The 21,247-nt window shown below is 41.9% G+C and overlaps 1 protein-coding gene across 1 annotated transcript; it reads left to right on the top strand.

Moving 5' to 3' along the window:
* Nucleotides 1-7,156: 7,156 nt before the first annotated feature.
* Nucleotides 7,157-20,331, top strand: LOC310792438 (uncharacterized protein; the record flags this gene model as incomplete). The annotated part of the gene is made up of 5 exons (XM_083654130.1): nucleotides 7,157-7,217; nucleotides 8,673-8,767; nucleotides 10,027-10,185; nucleotides 18,470-18,532; nucleotides 19,257-20,331. 5 exons carry the CDS (start codon nucleotides 7,157-7,159, stop codon nucleotides 19,584-19,586), a joined length of 708 nt encoding a protein of 235 aa, XP_083510256.1. The 3' UTR covers nucleotides 19,587-20,331.
* Between the last annotated feature and the right edge of the window lie 916 nt (nucleotides 20,332-21,247).

The raw sequence follows: 21,247 nt of genomic DNA, 5'->3' as shown, positions 1-21,247 counted from the left end.
GTACCAGAGGGTCAAAATTATCGTTTTTGGAGTGAAATTATCGTACGCCCCCTCCCCAAAATCGGGGGGACTGCGGCTGATCACAGGCTACTTTTTGGACTTGGCATGATCTTTCAACACTGTGATCTCAGCCTGCGTTGCAACAACAACAAAACACCCTGCACGTATTGGCTGCAAATATGTTGTTTGAAGAGATGATTGTATAAACAGATAGAGTGATAGACGTAGGATTCGTCTAAGTGTCACAAAATGATGAAATTATCGTACATTTGGGGGATTTTGGGATTATTGATCGTACAGAGGTCGAAATTATCGTACAAATACGATAATTATCGTACGTCTGGCAACGCTGATGGAGACTGACTTCACGCATGGCTCTGTCTGACAGGAAGCGTTTCCCCAGCATAGTGTTCCCCCCAGTAACACTCTCACACATCAGTTCCTAGCTGCAATCGAGACACTTCTATTGCACACCACATTATGTAACTCTGGATCGCTACAATATAATAACTGTAATTGAGTAACTAAATTTTAAAAGGGAATTAATGTGTGCTATAAAAATATTGTAGGCCTACATAAATAATGTAAGTAAATGCATTTGACTGGATGATAATTACCCCAAACTGCAGAAATGCTGAAAAACACTAATGAGGGTTTCCAACTTCCATGATTGGAATTCACCCACTTTAAAGTAATGAATGATATTTATCCATGTAATGAGTTTCTGAGACAAAGATTTAACCTTGATATGAACAACTGTAGATTTTGTGATTCTGATATTGAGACTGTAGAGCATCTGTTTTTTGTTTGTAATTACTCTAGATCTTTTTGGGATTTGTTTCAAAATTGGATATCTGAAAAAGACCCTCAATCGCCCAATTTGGAATATAATGATATTAAATTTGGAGTTATAATGAAAGATAAAACAATTGAAATGATGTACAATAGTTTAATTATTATGGCTAAACAATTTATTCACCGATGTAGATTTCAAAATGCCAGACCCCTGTTCTTAGTATTCATGAATGAGACAATTAAATTTAAAAAAGCCTTGAAACATGTTAAAACCAAACAAGCATGGAGTGTGTACCAAAACATGCATATCCTGATTCCTGTTTAGAACTCTGACTTAATGTTTTTGCTTTATGTATTTTATTTTGTTGTTTATTTGATTGTCTGTTCCAATTTTGTAAATGTTTAGTCTGAATTTTTTGTATAATGTACTGTTTATTAATGCCAGACTTTGTCTATTGAAAAAAAAAAAATCCATGATTGGAATTTGGAAACCCTCATTAGTGTTTTGCTTGCACCTGTGTTTTACCTGTTTATTTTCATGTTCTAAAGTAACTACTAGTAACTAGCCCAGTTACTATTTCAGAATTCAGTAACTGTAATTGAAACTAAATTTTAAAAGGGAATTAATGTGTGCTATAAAAAATATTGTAGGCCTACATAAATAATGTAAGTAAATGCATTTGACTGGATGATAATTACCCCAAACTGCAGAAATGCTGCAAAACACTAATGAGGGTTTCCAACTTCCATGATTGGAATTTGGAAACCCTCATTAGTGTTTTGCTTGCACCTGTGTTTCTTCTGTATTTTGACACAAAATGGCGCCCGTGAAAAGGGTCTCTACCATTGACAGTCCTCCATATAGCCTACACACTGCATCCACAAGAACATGATATCTCTGCCCAACACTTTTATCCACTCCATAACGCACATGTCCCACTCACTGTGAAGTTCCTGACGCATTCCATCTCACAAACAGTCCTCCTAGTCCATGGGCCAAGGCAAAAATCGGTACCACCTGAGGTGACCGCACGATTTTGTTATTTTTGTCTTCCTACATGTCTCTACTTTATATTTTGGTATGATAACCCTGCCGATTTGGTAGCTTAAGGATAGTTATCACTCTGTAAACAAACCTACCCCCATATAAATGACAAAACCCTGATTTCTGTGTATTAGTCCAGATGATTTGTGAAAATGATGTTCCCTTTTTCGTAAAAGCATGAAACTTGGTACGCTTATAGTTTGGGGCCCTGTACAGTTTCAGAAATTGAGCCATCGCAAAAATGCCTTGTGGCGGCCATTTTAATTCTGCCATAAGCAAATTATGTAGTTTGCATCATATCTCCTGAACCACACATGCTAACACTGAAAAGGAGATGTCTATACCAAAGTTGTCATGGTCAAGGATTACAATGATACCATATAGAACATCATAAACTGTTAAAGTGACTAATCAATGGTGAATTTGATGACGACGTGAGAAGGAAATGACAGTATCTGATAACCGATGCTATAACTTCAAAGCCATGACCATTCTCTGGCTAAGATGTTTTGATGAGTGATTTGACTTATATAGACCTTTTGTTAAAATGGCGCCCAGGTCCCTCCTAAAGATCCTGGGATTTTCCTTGCCAGATGGCCAAATCCAAGATGACCACTGGCGCCATGTTAAAAAATTGACTTTTGACCCAGAGCACATAGAATAATGTATGAAGACACTTATCGGTGTAAGTCAACCACGAGGAATCCGATTCTGACATCAGTTTGACATTATGGCATAGTTTTGACCCAGAATTCCAAGATGGCTGCCATCCAGTATTGTGGAAATGTAACTTTTGAATGGGAAGGTATACTGTGCGTTTGGGGTTTACTACAAGGAAGGAGATTAACAATGGTGGATGTTTTGGGAGTCATTTCAGAATTATGTTCACTGAAAAGATGTTAATGTCAACACCCATTTTACCTTGGTACTGCTGTACCAACTACCCCCAGGATTTCTTGCATTAAAATATTTAATGAATGTATGACAAGATAACTAAAATAAGCTCTTTTTATTAGCTGTAGCTATAGATTCTGAATCATCAGATTCCGCTCATTATCTTTAGCCAAGTATGCTGTGTCATACCCGTCGATCACACAGATGATATGTCAACATCACCATGGCGGGCAAGGATGATGGATGACACCTTGTGGACATAGTCCGACCACTTGTATGCGGTGCCATCTTGTGTCTGCCGATCCAATTGCTGATGGAGTTGCCATCCTCTAGATCATGCCCATGTCAACGAGAGTGATGTAGGGTTCTTGCAGCCCTACAGATTGGAGATAGAGCTTCTAGATGCGCTTGCTCTTCTGCGTCTTCCTGTATGTGCTGTAGGAGTTGAATAAGGCCACATATTCATCAAAAACACAATGTTCCAGCAACTCGTGGAGGTTTACAAGTTGACCACAACCAGGTCAATCACTGCCTTGGAGCGCTCCACTCCATCTCAGCAGCTCCTACCTTGAGTTCCTCCCCGGGTAGTCTCGCTTGCCAGACTCCCTCCCTACAATGGCAGAGTCTGGCTGCTAAAACCTCCACCCTGGTATAGGGGAAAAAGGCTCCGTTCACCTTTACAACTATCCACCAAAACTATCAAGCAGGCCTGCTTTATTGCACAATCCAGATCCAACCGTTTTCAGCATGTAGCAACGAGCTAGCATTGTTGATGTTGTTGTTTCACAGTGGCACAGGCATTTGAGATAGACAGATTCGACACGGAGGGAGTGGAAACGAAATCCATAAATGGTCGCCACCAGTCAGTCAGAGTGGGTTGGAGCATGCATGCAGGGAGGAGGGTGGAAGATGATTGTGATGCTGCAGACGCAAAGTGCCGCTGTGTGTAAATTCAGCTGGAGCAGGACCCTGGCCATTCACACCAGACGCACTGCTTTGCTCGGCGCCGGTGACAACTTGTACTAACTTCCTATCTGGTTTCACACAATCACTCGCGGGTCTCACACAAAAATAGATCAGACGCCGAAACAATCTCTGCATGGGGCGAGCCGGCCACATCACGGCTGGTCTGACTGAACGGTCTAATGTGCTAACAAGTGCGCCAAAATGAAACTGGCTGCGCTTCCAGATGCTTCGTCACTTCAGCGTCTGGTGTGTTTGCACCTTTTCGCATCCATTTTGAGCCATGCCTGCATGCATGAGTTCAACTCCTTGCCGTTTGACCTGGCCTCCCCAACCCTCCGCACCCTACAGTCTGCCTGCCTCTGATGAACTCATTGCAGACTTAAAATCAGCCCATGCTGCAGGAGAGGAGAAGTTGACCAGATTCTTGCAAGTCCCTCTTACGCGCTAACAAAAAGCACCTCTTACGCGATAAATACTCTGCTGCGCTTGAGCGCACCATAATCTCTATGCTGTGCAGCGCAGCGCAGAGTAAAATTCCTTTTGGATATGTCATTACACACGGACGTGCCACGCCAGGACATCAAATTCTGCTGCTAAAATTGGATATTAGCAGATAATTCAGTGAGGCAATCAACTATAACTCTCTGAGAAACTTTTATCACATCGCAAAGAGGGAAATTAATTGAGAAAACTTGTTGGACAATGGACATAGGCTATTCACCTTCACCTATCCCATAGTCTCGCTGGCCAGCCTCGCCTCCCACGCAGGTCTGCATAGTGGGATTGCGATGGGCGGCGCTTAGCGGCAGTACCCTTGGAAAATAGTTTCCAACAATCCAACTTGCCCTTTTCAGCGTGTAGCAACAACAACCAAGTTTCATGCTTTTATGAAAAAGTGAACATGATTTTCACATATCATCTGGACTAATACACAGAAATCAGGGTTTTGTCATTTATATGGGAGAAGGTTATTTACAGAGTGATAACTATCAATAAGCTACCAGATTGGCAGGGTTATCATACCAAAATATAAACTAGAGACATGTAGGAAGACAAAAATACAAAAATTGCGCGGGCCCCTTAGGTAGTACCGATTTCACCATTGGCCCATGGACTAATTGCATTGTATCCTTCTCAAAACACTACTGAATTCACCAAAACACCACTGAATTCACCATTAACTATTCATGTGAACAGTTTATGATGTTGTATAGGGTGTCATTGTAATCCCTGACCATGAAAACATAGGGGTAGACATCACATTTTCTGCGTTATCATGTGTGGTTCAGGAGATATGATGAAATCAGGGTTTTGTCATTTTTTGGGGGTAGGTTTGTTTACAGAGTGATAACTATCCTTAAGCTACCAAATCGGCAGGGTTATCATACCAAAATATAAACTAGAGACATGTAGGAAGACAAAAATAACAAAATCGTGCGGTCACCTCAGGTGGTACCGATATGTCAAAATTTCAGCCTCGGCCCATGGACTATCCGGGAGGACTCGGAGGTAGGCTATTCCAGCTTCACCTCGTCGTCACTTTTTCCACATCTGCGTTTGAAGTAGAAGCGACTTGTTGCTGTTCAACTGACGGCTGCTTCCATTTCTTCGTGAATGTAAAGTTTGTCAAACTGCCTTGTTTTCTTTTTGACATCTTGCTGTTAAATCTGACCTGCCCGCGTGAGTGACGTTTGATTTGCACCTGCGCCGCGCCATGCTTCGATGTGGTGATGATAAGAATAACATGCATGTCGGTATAGGGGCTTACAGTGAATTTGACAGTGATTGAGCACACTCTGAATCATACGATTAAAATAGCGTAATTTTACGCATTATTCACTATGAAGGTACAGAAAAAGAAATAGAAAATACATGGGGTAATATATATTAGTCAATAATTTAGAGACCCCCCCAAATTTCACAAGTCAGCCTTTCAGGGGGTCTACTACTTCTTTAAGGGGAGCCAAAGCCCCCCCAGCTCCCCCGTAGTTCGCACCCTGACAACAACCTGACAGTTAGAAGTCAAGTGAGGCTTCCACATGGGCTACTTTACAAGAGAAGATCCAATCCCAAGACTGGGAATTATGATGATAAAGATGTCAATCATAATTACTGTCTGACTTCTATCTAACTTGATGTCTTGCATCATCACATGTCCCGCCCTCATGGGCTTCTACGTCTTATGAATCACGTAGAATCATTCAAAACAAAGACACAAAATGGTTGAAATGAGGTTTGGTGCTCTTGCTATTTCAATTGCAGACAGAAGAGAAGTAGGTTGTTGCTCTTGCGGCCTGATGGAAGCTAAAGGAAGCAGGGGTTTAGATCCTGTGGGGTTTGCTGCTCACCTGTAAATGGGCTTGAAGCTGATCTGCAGCTCAGGGATGTAGGCCTTCTCTCGATCCATCATCTCACTGGGCCTGTTCCCCATGGCTTTCTCCTACACACACACACCCACACACACACACACACACAATTCAAACAGAGATGAGTGACAGTGACTCAGGGACAGATACGATAAAATTAGACGTTTTCTTGCCTCACTATCATTACAGCCGCTCGGCTAGATAACTAGTATGGTATGATTTGATTGATTTTGATTGATTGAATTTTACTTCTTCTATGTATCAATTGTGATTGAATGAGGAAGAAATTCCTACCATACCAGTGCTGTGTGTGTGTGTGTGTGTGTGTGTGTGTGTGTGTGGGGGGGGGGGGTTATTTTGTTAGTTTTTCCTATGTGTATCGGTTTATGAAAAATGGCTATTTTATTTTTGCTTCAATAAAAAAACATTTAAAAGAAAAAGAAAAAAAGACACTTTATCCAGTCACTGTTGTAATATGACACGTCAGTTAGCAGCCATGTGCTGATATGATACATACCAGGTCACCTTGAGAGGAGTACTCTTTATAAATCAGCTCCTGTCATGGATTTAGTAATGTCACACATGAAAGCAATGGACATTACCATACAATACCAATCACCTAGGATACATATGGCATCTTCTTCTTTGATGTTATTTTGGAACAAACCGGCTGTCAGGTGGGCTGTTCTCTTTTTAAAGTACTCTAACCATAAAACATTTTAAAATGAAAACATTCAAGTTAAGATGTCATGCCCTATCCTATGTGTAGGGGAGAGAGTTGTTTATAATAACAAATATTAATTGGACTCTCCTGGAACATAATCCAGTTCTTAGATGGATATATTCCCCTTTAAGACAGCCTATATGTTTCAAAAACCTTTTCATTATATTCCTCATTCATAGTATTCCCATGATGTCACAAGCCTTTTTCCAACCAATATGGCGCTACAATACACACAGCTCATTGGCTGTAAGTGTCACTTGATTGTAATCACCTGTTAATTGATCACAATCACCTGTTATTTTCCTACCAAAATGGCCGTGTGGTGATGTAACAGAATACTATGACTACAGTTTCATAGAGTAGAACATGTGGATATGGATTGAGATTCCCTGCTGTCTGTGTCAGCAGGTCTTTTGGGGTCCAATAGGTAAACCTTGGTTGATTTTTCATAAAGACCTATAGCACTATACCGCCCCCATCTGGCGGAGTCAGGTTATAGCACTAGCCCTATGGAAAAACTTATTTGTACTGCATGAGCTAACTAAGTAACTTTAGTGTCACTGTAGAAGTAGAATGAAAATAGTTCTCCAGAGACAAATATCTCTGAACCCAATACAACTATCTGATATTACACTAATCATGAGAGTGATAATTGTTCAAATGATTATCATTGTAATAATAATGTGCAATATTTGTATTGTGGAATAAACTATATTTGTCAGACAGTGTAGTGCAAACCCCATAGTAGGCTGTGCACAGGAATAAGATCTAAATATCTGAGTGCTGATAGCATTGATATAGCATTGCTTTGGCTCACACCATGCATTTTGCTTCCACAATTGAAATAAACCTATTGCAGCCCCACAGCTCACATGAAGTGAAAGCAAAGCATTGGATTAAGATAGGAATAATTTAATTCCAAAACAAGATATGAAGGGGGGGGGGGGTGTAATGTAAAAAATGTGTCATGTAATAACATTTACAGTAATAGTTATTTTGAGCTAATTTTTTTGTTGTTGTTGTCGTAAACACAAAAATAAACGAGTCATGTTTTGGACATTACTGTCGACTTTGAACTGACAGTGATCTTGCGCGTTGTCTTCCAGCCCTTGGTCTGGTCTGACAGGTCACATGATGTCATCAACAGGCACAGCAGCATGGAGCGATGGGTCCGACTCTCTGGGTTGTATCCATCACACACACACACACACACACACACACACACACACACACACACACACACACACACACACACACACACACACACACACACACACACACACACACACACACACACACACACACACACACACACACACACACACACACACACACACACACACACACACACACACACACACACACACACACAGTCGCACTCGGCAGTGGAAACCACGCTGGTCATTGTTGTTTTGGCTAGTTGTTGAGATACTGTGAGTCTGTCAGTCACTCTCTGTCTGAGATACCGCTCAAGTGTGTTTACGTCACTACGTCAGCAGGGTCACGTAGAGTGCACTGACTCATGCAGCCAATCAGATTAACGGGCTATGTTTTGATCAACTCGTTTTGCAACCCGGGGCCGCGGGCCTCGGGCGGGTGGAGTTTGCTATCAAATAAATGTAAAATGACTCGACCCCGCCCGCCCAGCCACAGCCCAGAGCCCAGAGCCGACACACACACACACACACACACACACACACACACACACACACACACACACACACACACACACGCACGCACACACACACACACACACACACACACACACACACACACACACCTGGGCGTGTGTCATGTGACGCTCAATCAGAGCGCAGATTCGTCCACTCAGTCTAGCCGAGCGGAAGTTGGGGATTTTCCGTTACGTCACAGTGTCTCTGAGTCTCACTCTACTCTCTGCACTGGCTGTCAACACTGCGCTGCTGTCTGCCAAAGAGAACCGACTCGTCGACACAGACACATCGGCTTTTCTTCAAGGTACAATCATGTAGTTTGAGTTTTTATCTCCCGTGCAAAGTTTAAAACCGCCGATGTTCTGCTAACACAAATTTAAAGTTAGCACCTGCTAGCTTATGTTAGGATGTAAATTCAACACTCAGCTAGCTAAACTAGTTCGTTTGACACAAACAGAACTAGCGTAAATCAGTGCACACGTTGGACGTAATGTGTGTGTCTGTGTGAATGGCGTCGTGTGATGTAACAACGTTATAACTATCGAAGAGCATCCTTTCCACCCCGCTAGCCGGGCGCTTCTGGCTCATACGAGCGCCAGAAGCGCCCGGCTAGCGGGGTAACCTTTCCCCGAGAAGTTCATGGGGTATGAGTCCCAGGACATCAACCCGTAAGTTGCTTCTAGGCTAGCTAACGTTAGGCTATAGCCATTGCCACTCAATGTAACAGGTATCATGACTACAGATCGTTAGCTAGCTAACGTTAGCTTTGTTTAACCACAGATTGTAAACTCCACTCGAGTCACTACTTCTAACAACTAACTACATCACTAGCGTTAGCTGGGATAGCTAGCTAACGTTAGCAACCTACAGTACCTAGCTAATTTCTTAATCACTGCTGTAATTTTGGCTGCTAACGTTAGCTCACTGCAAGTTAGGTAGCTGTTATTATATGTGAAGCTGAGGAAGAGGATTAAGTCAGGTACAGAGGCTGTCTCCTCCAGAGCACAGGCAGCGGAACGCATCTGAGCTGGGGGGGGGGGGGGCGTGTACCCCCCGACACGCCCCCCACGTCTGTGAACCACCATCATTGATTATTATTATCATCATATAAAGATTTTGGTCGTTTGAAGCCAGATTCATATAGGAATATCTCATTTTAAATTAACATTAGGATTAGATGGTTGTGATGTCAGTATTCAGTCTTAACAATCATATATTTGCTCCTTTTCTCACTCACTCCTATGTCACCACCTGCTCTCCCTGCAGGGTTTGAGATTCAACTTTTTTTTTAAATCACCAGCCAATATGGCTGCTAGATTTTAAAGTTACGAGCCAATTCATTTCAACTAGCCAAAATGTTTTTTCTTGAAATAAACCAAAATATGAGTGCCACAGGGTTAATATAAGCATTTGTATCAGTACAAATAAGTTATAGCATAATTCATCTATAAATTATAAATATAAATCTATAAACAGCAGGGCTATTCAACTAAATTGTTCAGGGGGCCATATAAACCACTTCTCCATCTAACTGCTCTTCTGTCTCATCTCTCTTCCCTTTAGTCGGTGCAGCAGGTGATCTCTAACCTGCTGATCTCCCACATTGAGCTGCATTCAGAGGAGAGTCCCGACATCCAGGCCCACTCCCACCAGCGCAGCGTGGAGAAGGTGGTGGTTCCTCTGGGAGAGGAACTTGCTGCTTACCAGACACGCTACCTGCAGGTAGGGTCACATCAACCGGATTTCTTTCTTGTCGCTGTAATGATTGTATCATTTCATGACAACTGCATGATTTTATGCGGAATAATTCTTATTAATGTTAACACAACTTTTTAGTCATTAGACCTTCATCAGGTTACATTAAAAGGCAGGATAAACATACCTGTTATAGACAATAGCAAAAATGTACCAACCAATCAAGACACACTAGGTCAAAGGAGCCACTTATATCAGTAATAAAATCACAAAGCCGTCGACACACATACAGTACACACACACACACTTCCCTCCACTGCTTTTTCTTTGCTTGGCCCATGACCCATAATATGTGACAGACATTTGTTTCTGGTGCTTTGCTGCCACCTTCTGGTCAATGTGTGCCTTTTCACCCAACATCACCATTGTGCTGTGTGATGCTTAGTGGGCCCATTAAAAATGGCCGGACTGATTTGTGCATAAAACAGCCTCTGTGTCTGTGCTCTGTGTGGTTGTTAGTCAGACTAGATGGGTCTGGATCGTTTGAGGAACCCCAGGCTCTCCTGTCATGAGTTGGTTCATTAGTGTCTATGCTAGGGCTGTCCTCCACTCAGAATTCTGCTAGTCGAATCGAATTTGACTGTCCAATAGGAATATTCGACTATTCTATAAAAAATAAAAAAATTAATACATGTATAGAATATCTGAAGTAATTATTTCGGCCATATCAACAGTCAATGCAACAGAGTGATGGGGACATATTTTGAGCAATACGAGACTGTATATGATCATGCAAGATTTGAATTGGCGACGTCGGGCTATTAGATAATGGATTTGTCTGAATAATGAGACAGGCAGGAGACATCTATGTATTTTTTAAATTAAGCTCTTAAAGCCTAATTTTTATGTCATTTATTTCATGTCTTTCAAGGAGCCTACATGAATAAACAAATTAAACTGTAAAATAAGACTTGGCCACTGCTTTGAAATGACATCTCTAATGCCTTGGGCTAGGCTATTCACCTTATGTTGCCGTGCCCACTTTTTCTCTTCCTTGTCAGACGCAGTTGTATTTGTTCTTCTGGTTCAGCATTAGCCGGTCAGTTGCATTGTAAACACTGATCATCTGTAAACTATGAATGTTTGGCTTCAACTTCAGCTCATAGTGTTACTGCTGCGAGGAGCCGATGGCTATGCTGACTGAGTCGGCATAACGTTAGTTACCATTAAATTGCACTGCCTCAAAAAATTATAGAAAAATACCAGAATCAATCTCGTTAATTAAAGCAGAATTCAGTTTTTTTACACCCCATACCTTATTTCCAGCTTCAAATATGATGTTTAAATTCACCCTGACAACTTTGGTTTGATTAGCATCATCAGAAACGATAATCAGCTTGAACACAGACCTGCTATCAGGTATATAAGGAGGAAAACAGGGCATGTGAAATGCCTGGATTTATGTCTTGTAAATAGCTTATTTTCCCACACACAGCGGGTCATATGTTTATTATATGAGAGAGAGAATGAGATGAGAAGGATCTGACGTACCTCAGTTCTGCCGGTGTGGCACAGCCTGCTCTGTTAGCTGTCTGTCACATAGGTATTCCCCGGCTGCTGCATGCATGTCATCTATATATGAGGGCATTCCATACGGGTGGCCACTGAATTCAAATGAATCATTTATATTCTCTAAAACACATCAATATCATCAGTGTATATCAAGCTAAGCTACATACAGCAACAGTAGAAGAAGAAGAAGAAGAAGAAGAAGACGGTCCCTCTCTACCAGAAGAAGACGTCGGTCCCTGTCTACCAGAAGAAGACGTCGGTCTCTGTCTACCAGAAGAAGACGTCGGTCCCTGTCTACCAGAAGAAGACGTCGGTCGCTGTCTACCAGAAGAAGACGTCGGTCCCTGTCTACCAGAAGAAGACGTCGGTCCCTGTCTACCAGAAGAAGACGTCGGTCGCTGTCTACCAGAAGAAGACGTCGGTCCCTGTCTACCAGAAGAAGACGTCGGTCCCTGTCTACCAGAAGAAGACGTCGGTCGCTGTCTACCAGAAGAAGACGTCAGTCGCTGTCTAATAAAGGCAAAAATGCCCCAAATATAATGAAAAAAGCTTGATATACACTGATGATAATGATGTGTTTTAGAGAATATAAATGATTCATTTGAATTCAGTGGTCACCCGTATGGAATGCCCTCATATGGATGACATGCAGCAGCCGGCGAATAGCTCTGCTATGTGACGGGGGGTGCTAGTGTGTGTGTGGGGGGTGTAGGGTTGTCAAAAATAATCCATTATAAGATGCATCGCGATGCGGACGTGCACGATTCTGCATCGATTCACAAATGTCAAAAATCGATTATATAAAAAAATAATAATAATAATATATATATATATATATATATATATATATATATATATATATATATATCAGTTACATGCTCATAGTGTTACTGCTGCGAGGAGCCGATGGCTATGCTGACTGAGTCGGCATAACGTTAGTTACCATTAAATTGCACTGCCTCAAAAAATTATAGAAAAATACCAGAATCAATCTCGTTAATTAAAGCAGAATTCAGTTTTTTTACACCCCATACCTTATTTCCAGCTTCAAATATGATGTTTAAATTCACCCTGACAACTTTGGTTTGATTAGCATCATCAGAAACGATAATCAGCTTGAACACAGACCTGCTATCAGGTATATAAGGAGGAAAACAGGGCATGTGAAATGCCTGGATTTATGTCTTGTAAATAGCTTATTTTCCCACACACAGCGGGTCATATGTTTATTATATGAGAGAGAGAATGAGATGAGAAGGATCTGACGTACCTCAGTTCTGCCGGTGTGGCACAGCCTGCTCTGTTAGCTGTCTGTCACATAGGTATTCCCCGGCTGCTGCATGCATGTCATCTATATATGAGGGCATTCCATACGGGTGGCCACTGAATTCAAATGAATCATTTATATTCTCTAAAACACATCAATATCATCAGTGTATATCAAGCTAAGCTACATACAGCAACAGTAGAAGAAGAAGAAGAAGAAGAAGAAGACGGTCCCTCTCTACCAGAAGAAGACGTCGGTCCCTGTCTACCAGAAGAAGACGTCGGTCTCTGTCTACCAGAAGAAGACGTCGGTCCCTGTCTACCAGAAGAAGACGTCGGTCGCTGTCTACCAGAAGAAGACGTCGGTCCCTGTCTACCAGAAGAAGACGTCGGTCCCTGTCTACCAGAAGAAGACGTCGGTCGCTGTCTACCAGAAGAAGACGTCGGTCCCTGTCTACCAGAAGAAGACGTCGGTCCCTGTCTACCAGAAGAAGACGTCGGTCGCTGTCTACCAGAAGAAGACGTCAGTCGCTGTCTAATAAAGGCAAAAATGCCCCAAATATAATGAAAAAAGCTTGATATACACTGATGATAATGATGTGTTTTAGAGAATATAAATGATTCATTTGAATTCAGTGGTCACCCGTATGGAATGCCCTCATATGGATGACATGCAGCAGCCGGCGAATAGCTCTGCTATGTGACGGGGGGTGCTAGTGTGTGTGTGGGGGGTGTAGGGTTGTCAAAAATAATCCATTATAAGATGCATCGCGATGCGGACGTGCACGATTCTGCATCGATTCACAAATGTCAAAAATCGATTATATAAAAAAAAAAAAATAATAATATATATATATATATATATATATATATATATATATATATATATATATCAGTTACATGCTCATAGTGTTACTGCTGCGAGGAGCCGATGGCTATGCTGACTGAGTCGGCATAACGTTAGTTACCATTAAATTGCACTGCCTCAAAAAATTATAGAAAAATACCAGAATCAATCTCGTTAATTAAAGCAGAATTCAGTTTTTTTACACCCCATACCTTATTTCCAGCTTCAAATATGATGTTTAAATTCACCCTGACAACTTTGGTTTGATTAGCATCATCAGAAACGATAATCAGCTTGAACACAGACCTGCTATCAGGTATATAAGGAGGAAAACAGGGCATGTGAAATGCCTGGATTTATGTCTTGTAAATAGCTTATTTTCCCACACACAGCGGGTCATATGTTTATTATATGAGAGAGAGAATGAGATGAGAAGGATCTGACGTACCTCAGTTCTGCCGGTGTGGCACAGCCTGCTCTGTTAGCTGTCTGTCACATAGGTATTCCCCGGCTGCTGCATGCATGTCATCTATATATGAGGGCATTCCATACGGGTGGCCACTGAATTCAAATGAATCATTTATATTCTCTAAAACACATCAATATCATCAGTGTATATCAAGCTAAGCTACATACAGCAACAGTAGAAGAAGAAGAAGAAGAAGAAGAAGACGGTCCCTCTCTACCAGAAGAAGACGTCGGTCCCTGTCTACCAGAAGAAGACGTCGGTCTCTGTCTACCAGAAGAAGACGTCGGTCCCTGTCTACCAGAAGAAGACGTCGGTCGCTGTCTACCAGAAGAAGACGTCGGTCCCTGTCTACCAGAAGAAGACGTCGGTCCCTGTCTACCAGAAGAAGACGTCGGTCGCTGTCTACCAGAAGAAGACGTCGGTCCCTGTCTACCAGAAGAAGACGTCGGTCCCTGTCTACCAGAAGAAGACGTCGGTCGCTGTCTACCAGAAGAAGACGTCAGTCGCTGTCTAATAAAGGCAAAAATGCCCCAAATATAATGAAAAAAGCTTGATATACACTGATGATAATGATGTGTTTTAGAGAATATAAATGATTCATTTGAATTCAGTGGTCACCCGTATGGAATGCCCTCATATGGATGACATGCAGCAGCCGGCGAATAGCTCTGCTATGTGACGGGGGGTGTTATATAAAAAAAAAAAAAAAAAAAAAATATATATATATATATATATATATATATCAGTTACATGCTCATAGTGTTACTGCTGCGAGGAGCCGATGGCTATGCTGACTGAGTCGGCATAACGTTAGTTACCATTAAATTGCACTGCCTCAAAAAATTATAGAAAAATACCAGAATCAATCTCGTTAATTAAAGCAGAATTCAGTTTTTTTACACCCCATACCTTATTTCCAGCTTCAAATATGATGTTTAAATTCACCCTGACAACTTTGGTTTGATTAGCATCATCAGAAACGATAATCAGCTTGAACACAGACCTGCTGTCAGGTATATAAGGAGGAAAACAGGGCATGTGAAATGCCTGGATTTATGTCTTGTAAATAGCTTATTTTCCCACACACAGCGGGTCATATGTTTATTATATGAGAGAGAGAATGAGATGAGAAGGATCTGACGTACCTCAGTTCTGCCGGTGTGGCACAGCCTGCTCTGTTAGCTGTCTGTCACATAGGTATTCCCCGGCTGCTGCATGCATGTCATCTATATATGAGGGCATTCTATACGGGTGGCCACTGAATTCAAATGAATCATTTATATTCTCTAAAACACATCAATATCATCAGTGTATATCAAGCTAAGCTACATACAGCAACAGGAAGAAGAAGAAGAAGAAGAAGAAGAAGAAGAAGAAGAAGAAGAAGAAGAAGAAGAAGAAGAAGAAGAAGAAGAAGAAGAAGAAGAAGAAGAAGAAGAAGAAGAAGAAGAAGAAGAAGAAGAAGAAGAAGAAGAAGAAGAAGAAGAAGAAGAAGAAGAAGAAGAAGAAGAAGAAGAAGAAGAAGAAGAAGAAGAAGAAGAAGAAGAAGAAGAAGAAGAAGAAGAAGAAGAAGAAGAAGAAGAAGAAGAAGAAGAAGAAGAAGAAGAAGAAGAAGAAGAAGAAGAAGAAGAAGAAGAAGAAGAAGAAGAAGAAGAAGAAGAAGAAGAAGAAGAAGAAGAAGAAGAAGAAGAAGAAGAAGAAGAAGAAGAAGAAGAAGAAGAAGAAGAAGAAGAAGAATTTTAGAGAATATAAATGATTCATTTGAATTCAGTGGAAGAAGAAGAAATGTTATTGATGTGTTTTAGAGAATATAAATGATTCATTTGAATTCAGTGGCCACCTGTATGTAATACCCTCATTATATGAATGACATGTAGCAGCCGGTGAATAGCTCTGCTATGTGACGGACAGCAAACAGAGCAGGCTGTGCCACACCGGCAGCAGGGAAAATCAGCTATTTACAAGACATACATACAGCATTTCACATGCCCTGATAGATCAGAGAAGGATCAGTGTGGACCTTCATATGGTGAGACTCACTTTAATGAAGTGATGGAGAAGCCTCCATCTGTCTTCCTTTATTTTTTATCCCTCTTGGTGTTGTCATCCACCCCCCTCCCCCCCCTGTGGTATCGAAAATGGTATCGAGTATCGATATTTTCCTTGGTATCGAAGTAGAAATTCCAGTATCGTGACATACAGGCCCCTATTGTTGCATCCGCCTATAAACTGCGCTGCCGTGGGTAAGGCACCCCCGGAGGGTATCAAGGTGCATTCTACGCGAGGCGTCGCGACGTCTTGTGCATTATTGCGCGGGGTATCAGTGGAGGACATGTGCGCTGTGGCCTCATGGGTCCTCCTCTCATCACACGTTGTTAGGGACTACAGTCTTGATGTGTCCGGCTCGCTCTTCACGTGTGCGGTCCTGTCAATTGCTAGACGGTGGTGCCGTTGTCACTCCGATGCCACACGATGGGGCATGGGCAGTTGCCATGCGTCCGTTGTTAACTTACGCCTCTCAGGGTCGCTCTGGGGAGTGCTCCCTGCAGCAAGGGTGGTTGAAGTTGGCACTAAGTGAGAGCTTGAGTTCAAAACGAAGTAAAACGTTGTGCTACAACCCGGGTTTTACGAGTGAGAACGAGAGCTCTCACTACCCAGCCTTGCTGCGTCGATGCGTCGATTGTGCAGTGAGCTGAATGAGTGGAAGTGATTTGCATGATGGCGGGCGGACGTGACGCAATCACAGCGATTGCTGGGTGCCGCGCCTTTCTCATGCATACCATGCCACCTAGTGGTGGATGGTTGGTTTGATAAAAAAGGTCATTTTTGGAGTAAAATTAGTGTTCGTCCAGTGGCGCTGCTCTGGCAGCGATATGGCAATATGTGAGAGCAAGTTCTTCTACTCTTTGAGAACGCCGGGGTCCGCGGCCAACATTGCTGTCTTTCAGCCAATGTAGTGGGCTCACTTTTAAAGCCAGAGTGAAGATACTGGTATCCTCTGAAACTAGAAGGCCTAAGGCAGGAGTATTCAATTAGAATTCAGAGAGGTCCAGTTCGAGAAAATTTCCTCAAGCAAAGGTCCGCGACATCGTAATGTCTAACCTGCGTTATGATTCAGTGCCATAGAAATACCCTAATAGTTGTATCAATGTCTGTATGTAGTCAGCCACAAAGAACAACTCGTTAATTTCAACAATTAATATGTTAATATTTTCAAGTAAAGTAAGGGCTGCATTTAAAAAGAAAAACACATATAGCAGAAAGCTTTTGAAAACGCATCTTAAAATAAAGGGCTTAAGAACAATTGAACAAAAGTAGCAGCTTGAGCTTCCCTTGTTCTGGTTTTTGCAGTCTCAACCAAAACTATCTCAACATATTTGAACAATTGAACAGCTTTACACCTCCTCTTCTGTTCTGAGAGTAGATGACTTGCTGACTAGGAATATTCATATTTAACCTGACTAGTTGATGACTAATTTCACAAAGAACACATCCTTGTTTCAACAGACTAGCTAACCAAGAATACACTCATATTTAACCAAACTACCTGCCTGAACTAGGGATGTCCAAAATCATCATTTTTCTTGACCGACAACCGACCCTCATTAGCCGACAAGTGTCGGTTAACCGAGAAGATTAAAATGCGCTATTTGACTGTCTGTGCCCCATTAAACCATTACCACAACAAATGGTTGATTTTTTTTCATTAGAAAGCGTTTATTTTTGATATGATAGGAGGCCAGGGGCCAGTTAATAAACAAACAATATACATTTTTCCGTAGCGGATTGTAGGTTTTTCGGGTGTCAGCCAGAGTTTAGTCTGACAATGTTGCGCACACCGGATAGTTAGTTAGGTTAAGTTAGTTAAGTACATACATAAAAGTGTCTGGATAGCGAGCAGACAGGGGTATTTGACCATTTAACTGGAGCTCAGTCAAACTTTATTTCACGTTAGTTTTTATTGTGAATTAGATTCAAATTCACAATGAAAACTAACTTGAAATTATTAGAAAATGGTCCGGGGGCCACTCTGCACCCTGTTGCGGGCTGCATCTGGCCCCCGGGCCGCAAGTTGAGTATCACTGCCCTAATAACTAAATTGCATCAAATAATTAGTTTCCTAACTCTATTCCCCTCTTATAACCCCTATTCCCCAGCCTTTCCTACTTCCCACAGTGGATGGTAAACATCTGGACCTCAAGTACATTACCCCAGAGACGGTGAGTATTTGTCTATTTCAGTTTTTTTTTTATCTATCTTTTATTCTGTATTGGCAGTTTGCAGGATTTGACATGCACTCTGTCTTTTTGGAAGGAAAAGAGGTCGGCGGCCATGTTTGGAAAGTAGTGCCGGCTACCTCTTTTCCTTCCAAAAAGACCAATTATGTGCATTTTGGATTAATATTTCATCACGTGGTGAGTACCCGAAGCACAACATGTATTTTGGCACAGTGGGATGTGTGTTTTGGCAGATTTTTAACAGCTGCACCATTAGCCTCCATTCTATGGCGATAATTACTAACTTCACGACTGTAGCTCACTGTAAACTGAGCGGACAGTGCCGGTAAGGCATGGTGTATCTTGGTTATGTGGGGGGGATGTGGCAAATGAGCTAAACTTCCAAAAAAGTGGTGTATCCCTTTAAGTTGACCAGCCAATCAGAGTGATTTGTGTCGCCGTCGGCTCGATGCCGATTCAACCTGCTGACTCGTCCGAAAAAGCTGCTGACTAGTGCCAACGGTGCAGAACAGAACACACTGCAAAAATGAGGCCCACAGATGCTCACCGATGGCCCGTTATATCAGGCGCTTTAGATTTTGGGATGCTTTATATTATATTGATACAGCAACCTGTCTGTAAAGATCTTTATCATTTTGTCCAAGGACTGCAGTTGCCTAACTATTTTTGTTGACGTATTTTGAATCTGTCTTGTTCTTCTCTGCAGTCTCACTGTGAACCCGAGTCGTACCAGCCCATGCATGATGAAGATTTCAAGGAGGACCTGAAGAAGTTCCGTCTCAAGAGTCGCCCCTGCGCCGTCAAGCGCAGCAAGAGAGACCTGTGTAGACACCTGCACCACACTGCCTCGCCCCCCCTCAAAAACACACCAAGCCAGCTGCCTGAGGCCACGCCCCGTCAACCAGGAAGTACCGAAGAAGGCGTGCTTCAACAGCCCGATCGTTGTCATGAGGCCCGGATCAAAAACCATCCCAGTTGCCAAGTTAACCAATCACAATGCCGGTGGAAGAGTTTTATTTCCTCTCAACGTTGCTAGGCCTACACACAGCCTTATGTTCCCGTGACGTGTAAAGCATGTCACGTAAAGCCTGAAAACTTCGTATATAAAATGTTCAGTTTGCATCATCTAAAAAACATCCAGGTTTTTTGTTGTCAAACCCTAGACTAATTCAAAGTATATAGAGTGGAGCACACCCAAAAAGTTTGAAGAGGTGCAGACAAATGAAAATTCAAAGTAACATAAAGAAAAGAAGTCGCACACTCAAACTCTCCTCCGCTGTGTTTTAATGGTTACACCAACATGTTTCGGCGAAAGTGCCTTCGTCAGGGTGCAAACTCTAGAGTAAGGTACAGTAGAAACGCATCTGCTCATTAAAATGCACTTTTCAATGTGCTTGTATATATATTGGTTTTACGCTACCAATTTCAGTGTTTGCACTCATGAAACAAGTTTCTTTAAATGGGGTCAGATGGACAGACAGTTTCCTTCATTCCATAGTAAGATTAGCATAAAAAAAAGTAGCACTATATTGCTGTCAAATCAGCCATGAACACACTCCATTGCTTACAAGTTTTTAATATAAGTTTTGCTTTTATTTGGGACAAAGTGATTTTTTTAACAGTAGAATCTTCAGGGGAAATTCCAATAATCCCTCACCAGTTGATGAAACATGTGATGCTTTAATTGATTGATTGATTGATTGACTTTATTTGGTGAATGTCAACAAAGAAACAGGGAACACAAATACAGATACAGACAATCACCGAGGATAAAAACACAATAAAGCCGTAGCATAACATCATTGTGATTAATAGCAACAGAATGGGAAGTCATGAACATTCCAAGCGATGCCACTTGGGGTCGCAACCTCAAGTTTGGAACCACTGTGTTAAATGTTAATGATTCATTCTGATGAAATAAGTTGTCCTTGAAAAGTGCTTGGAAACTATTTGAGTGGCAATTCTGTTCTATGATATCCCTGTTATGAATCTAACATGCTTGTGACTCTTGCCAACACTATTTTCCGTTGTATTCCATTCAGATTTTGATGATTTGTCACAAATAGGCTACAACTATTGTCACTTTTCTTGCCTATTTTGACTGTCACATATGAACCACACCTAACCACAATTTATCAATGCAAAAACCTGTATTATATGCATTTAACTTTGAAATAGGACAGTGGAGTAGCATGGACCAACTGACAAATGGAGTAGGTAAGTCTGGATTTCCCTCAGTGGAGTACTGTATCCCCCCCCTGTTATCACAGGAGGGCTGTGATAATAGACAGGAAAGAATGTTTAAAAAAGTCAAAACATGCATTAAGACAGACACAGACAAGTGTATTGCGCCCTCCTCTGGGGGCAACATGCAATTACACCTCTAAATGACAGAGCAGCTGGTTCCCAAATTTACGATGTATCAAACCACATTTCCAAAGTACCACTTCCCACTGCAGCTACCAACCCCCCCCCCCCCCCCCCCAATATAAAAACCACTGATTTAACCATGCAATAGCATCAGAAAGGCTAAACAGTAGTTAGCCTTGTACCAAGACGCTGATTACATTACACTACATCAGCGTCTTGGATACTTGTCACCTTTTCCGGTCGGCGGTTTTGGTTTCCCCTGATTTACGTGTCCATAAACGTTCATAAAACGTGCATTTTATCTCAGATGTCCGACTTTTTCTCCTC

Source organism: Poromitra crassiceps, assembly GCF_964638095.1.
Source record: "Poromitra crassiceps genome assembly, chromosome: 18".
In the NCBI taxonomy this organism is placed as follows: domain Eukaryota; kingdom Metazoa; phylum Chordata; class Actinopteri; order Beryciformes; family Melamphaidae; genus Poromitra; species Poromitra crassiceps.
Note: the sequence above shows the minus strand (reverse complement) of the source record. Positions and strands in the feature narration are given on the sequence as shown.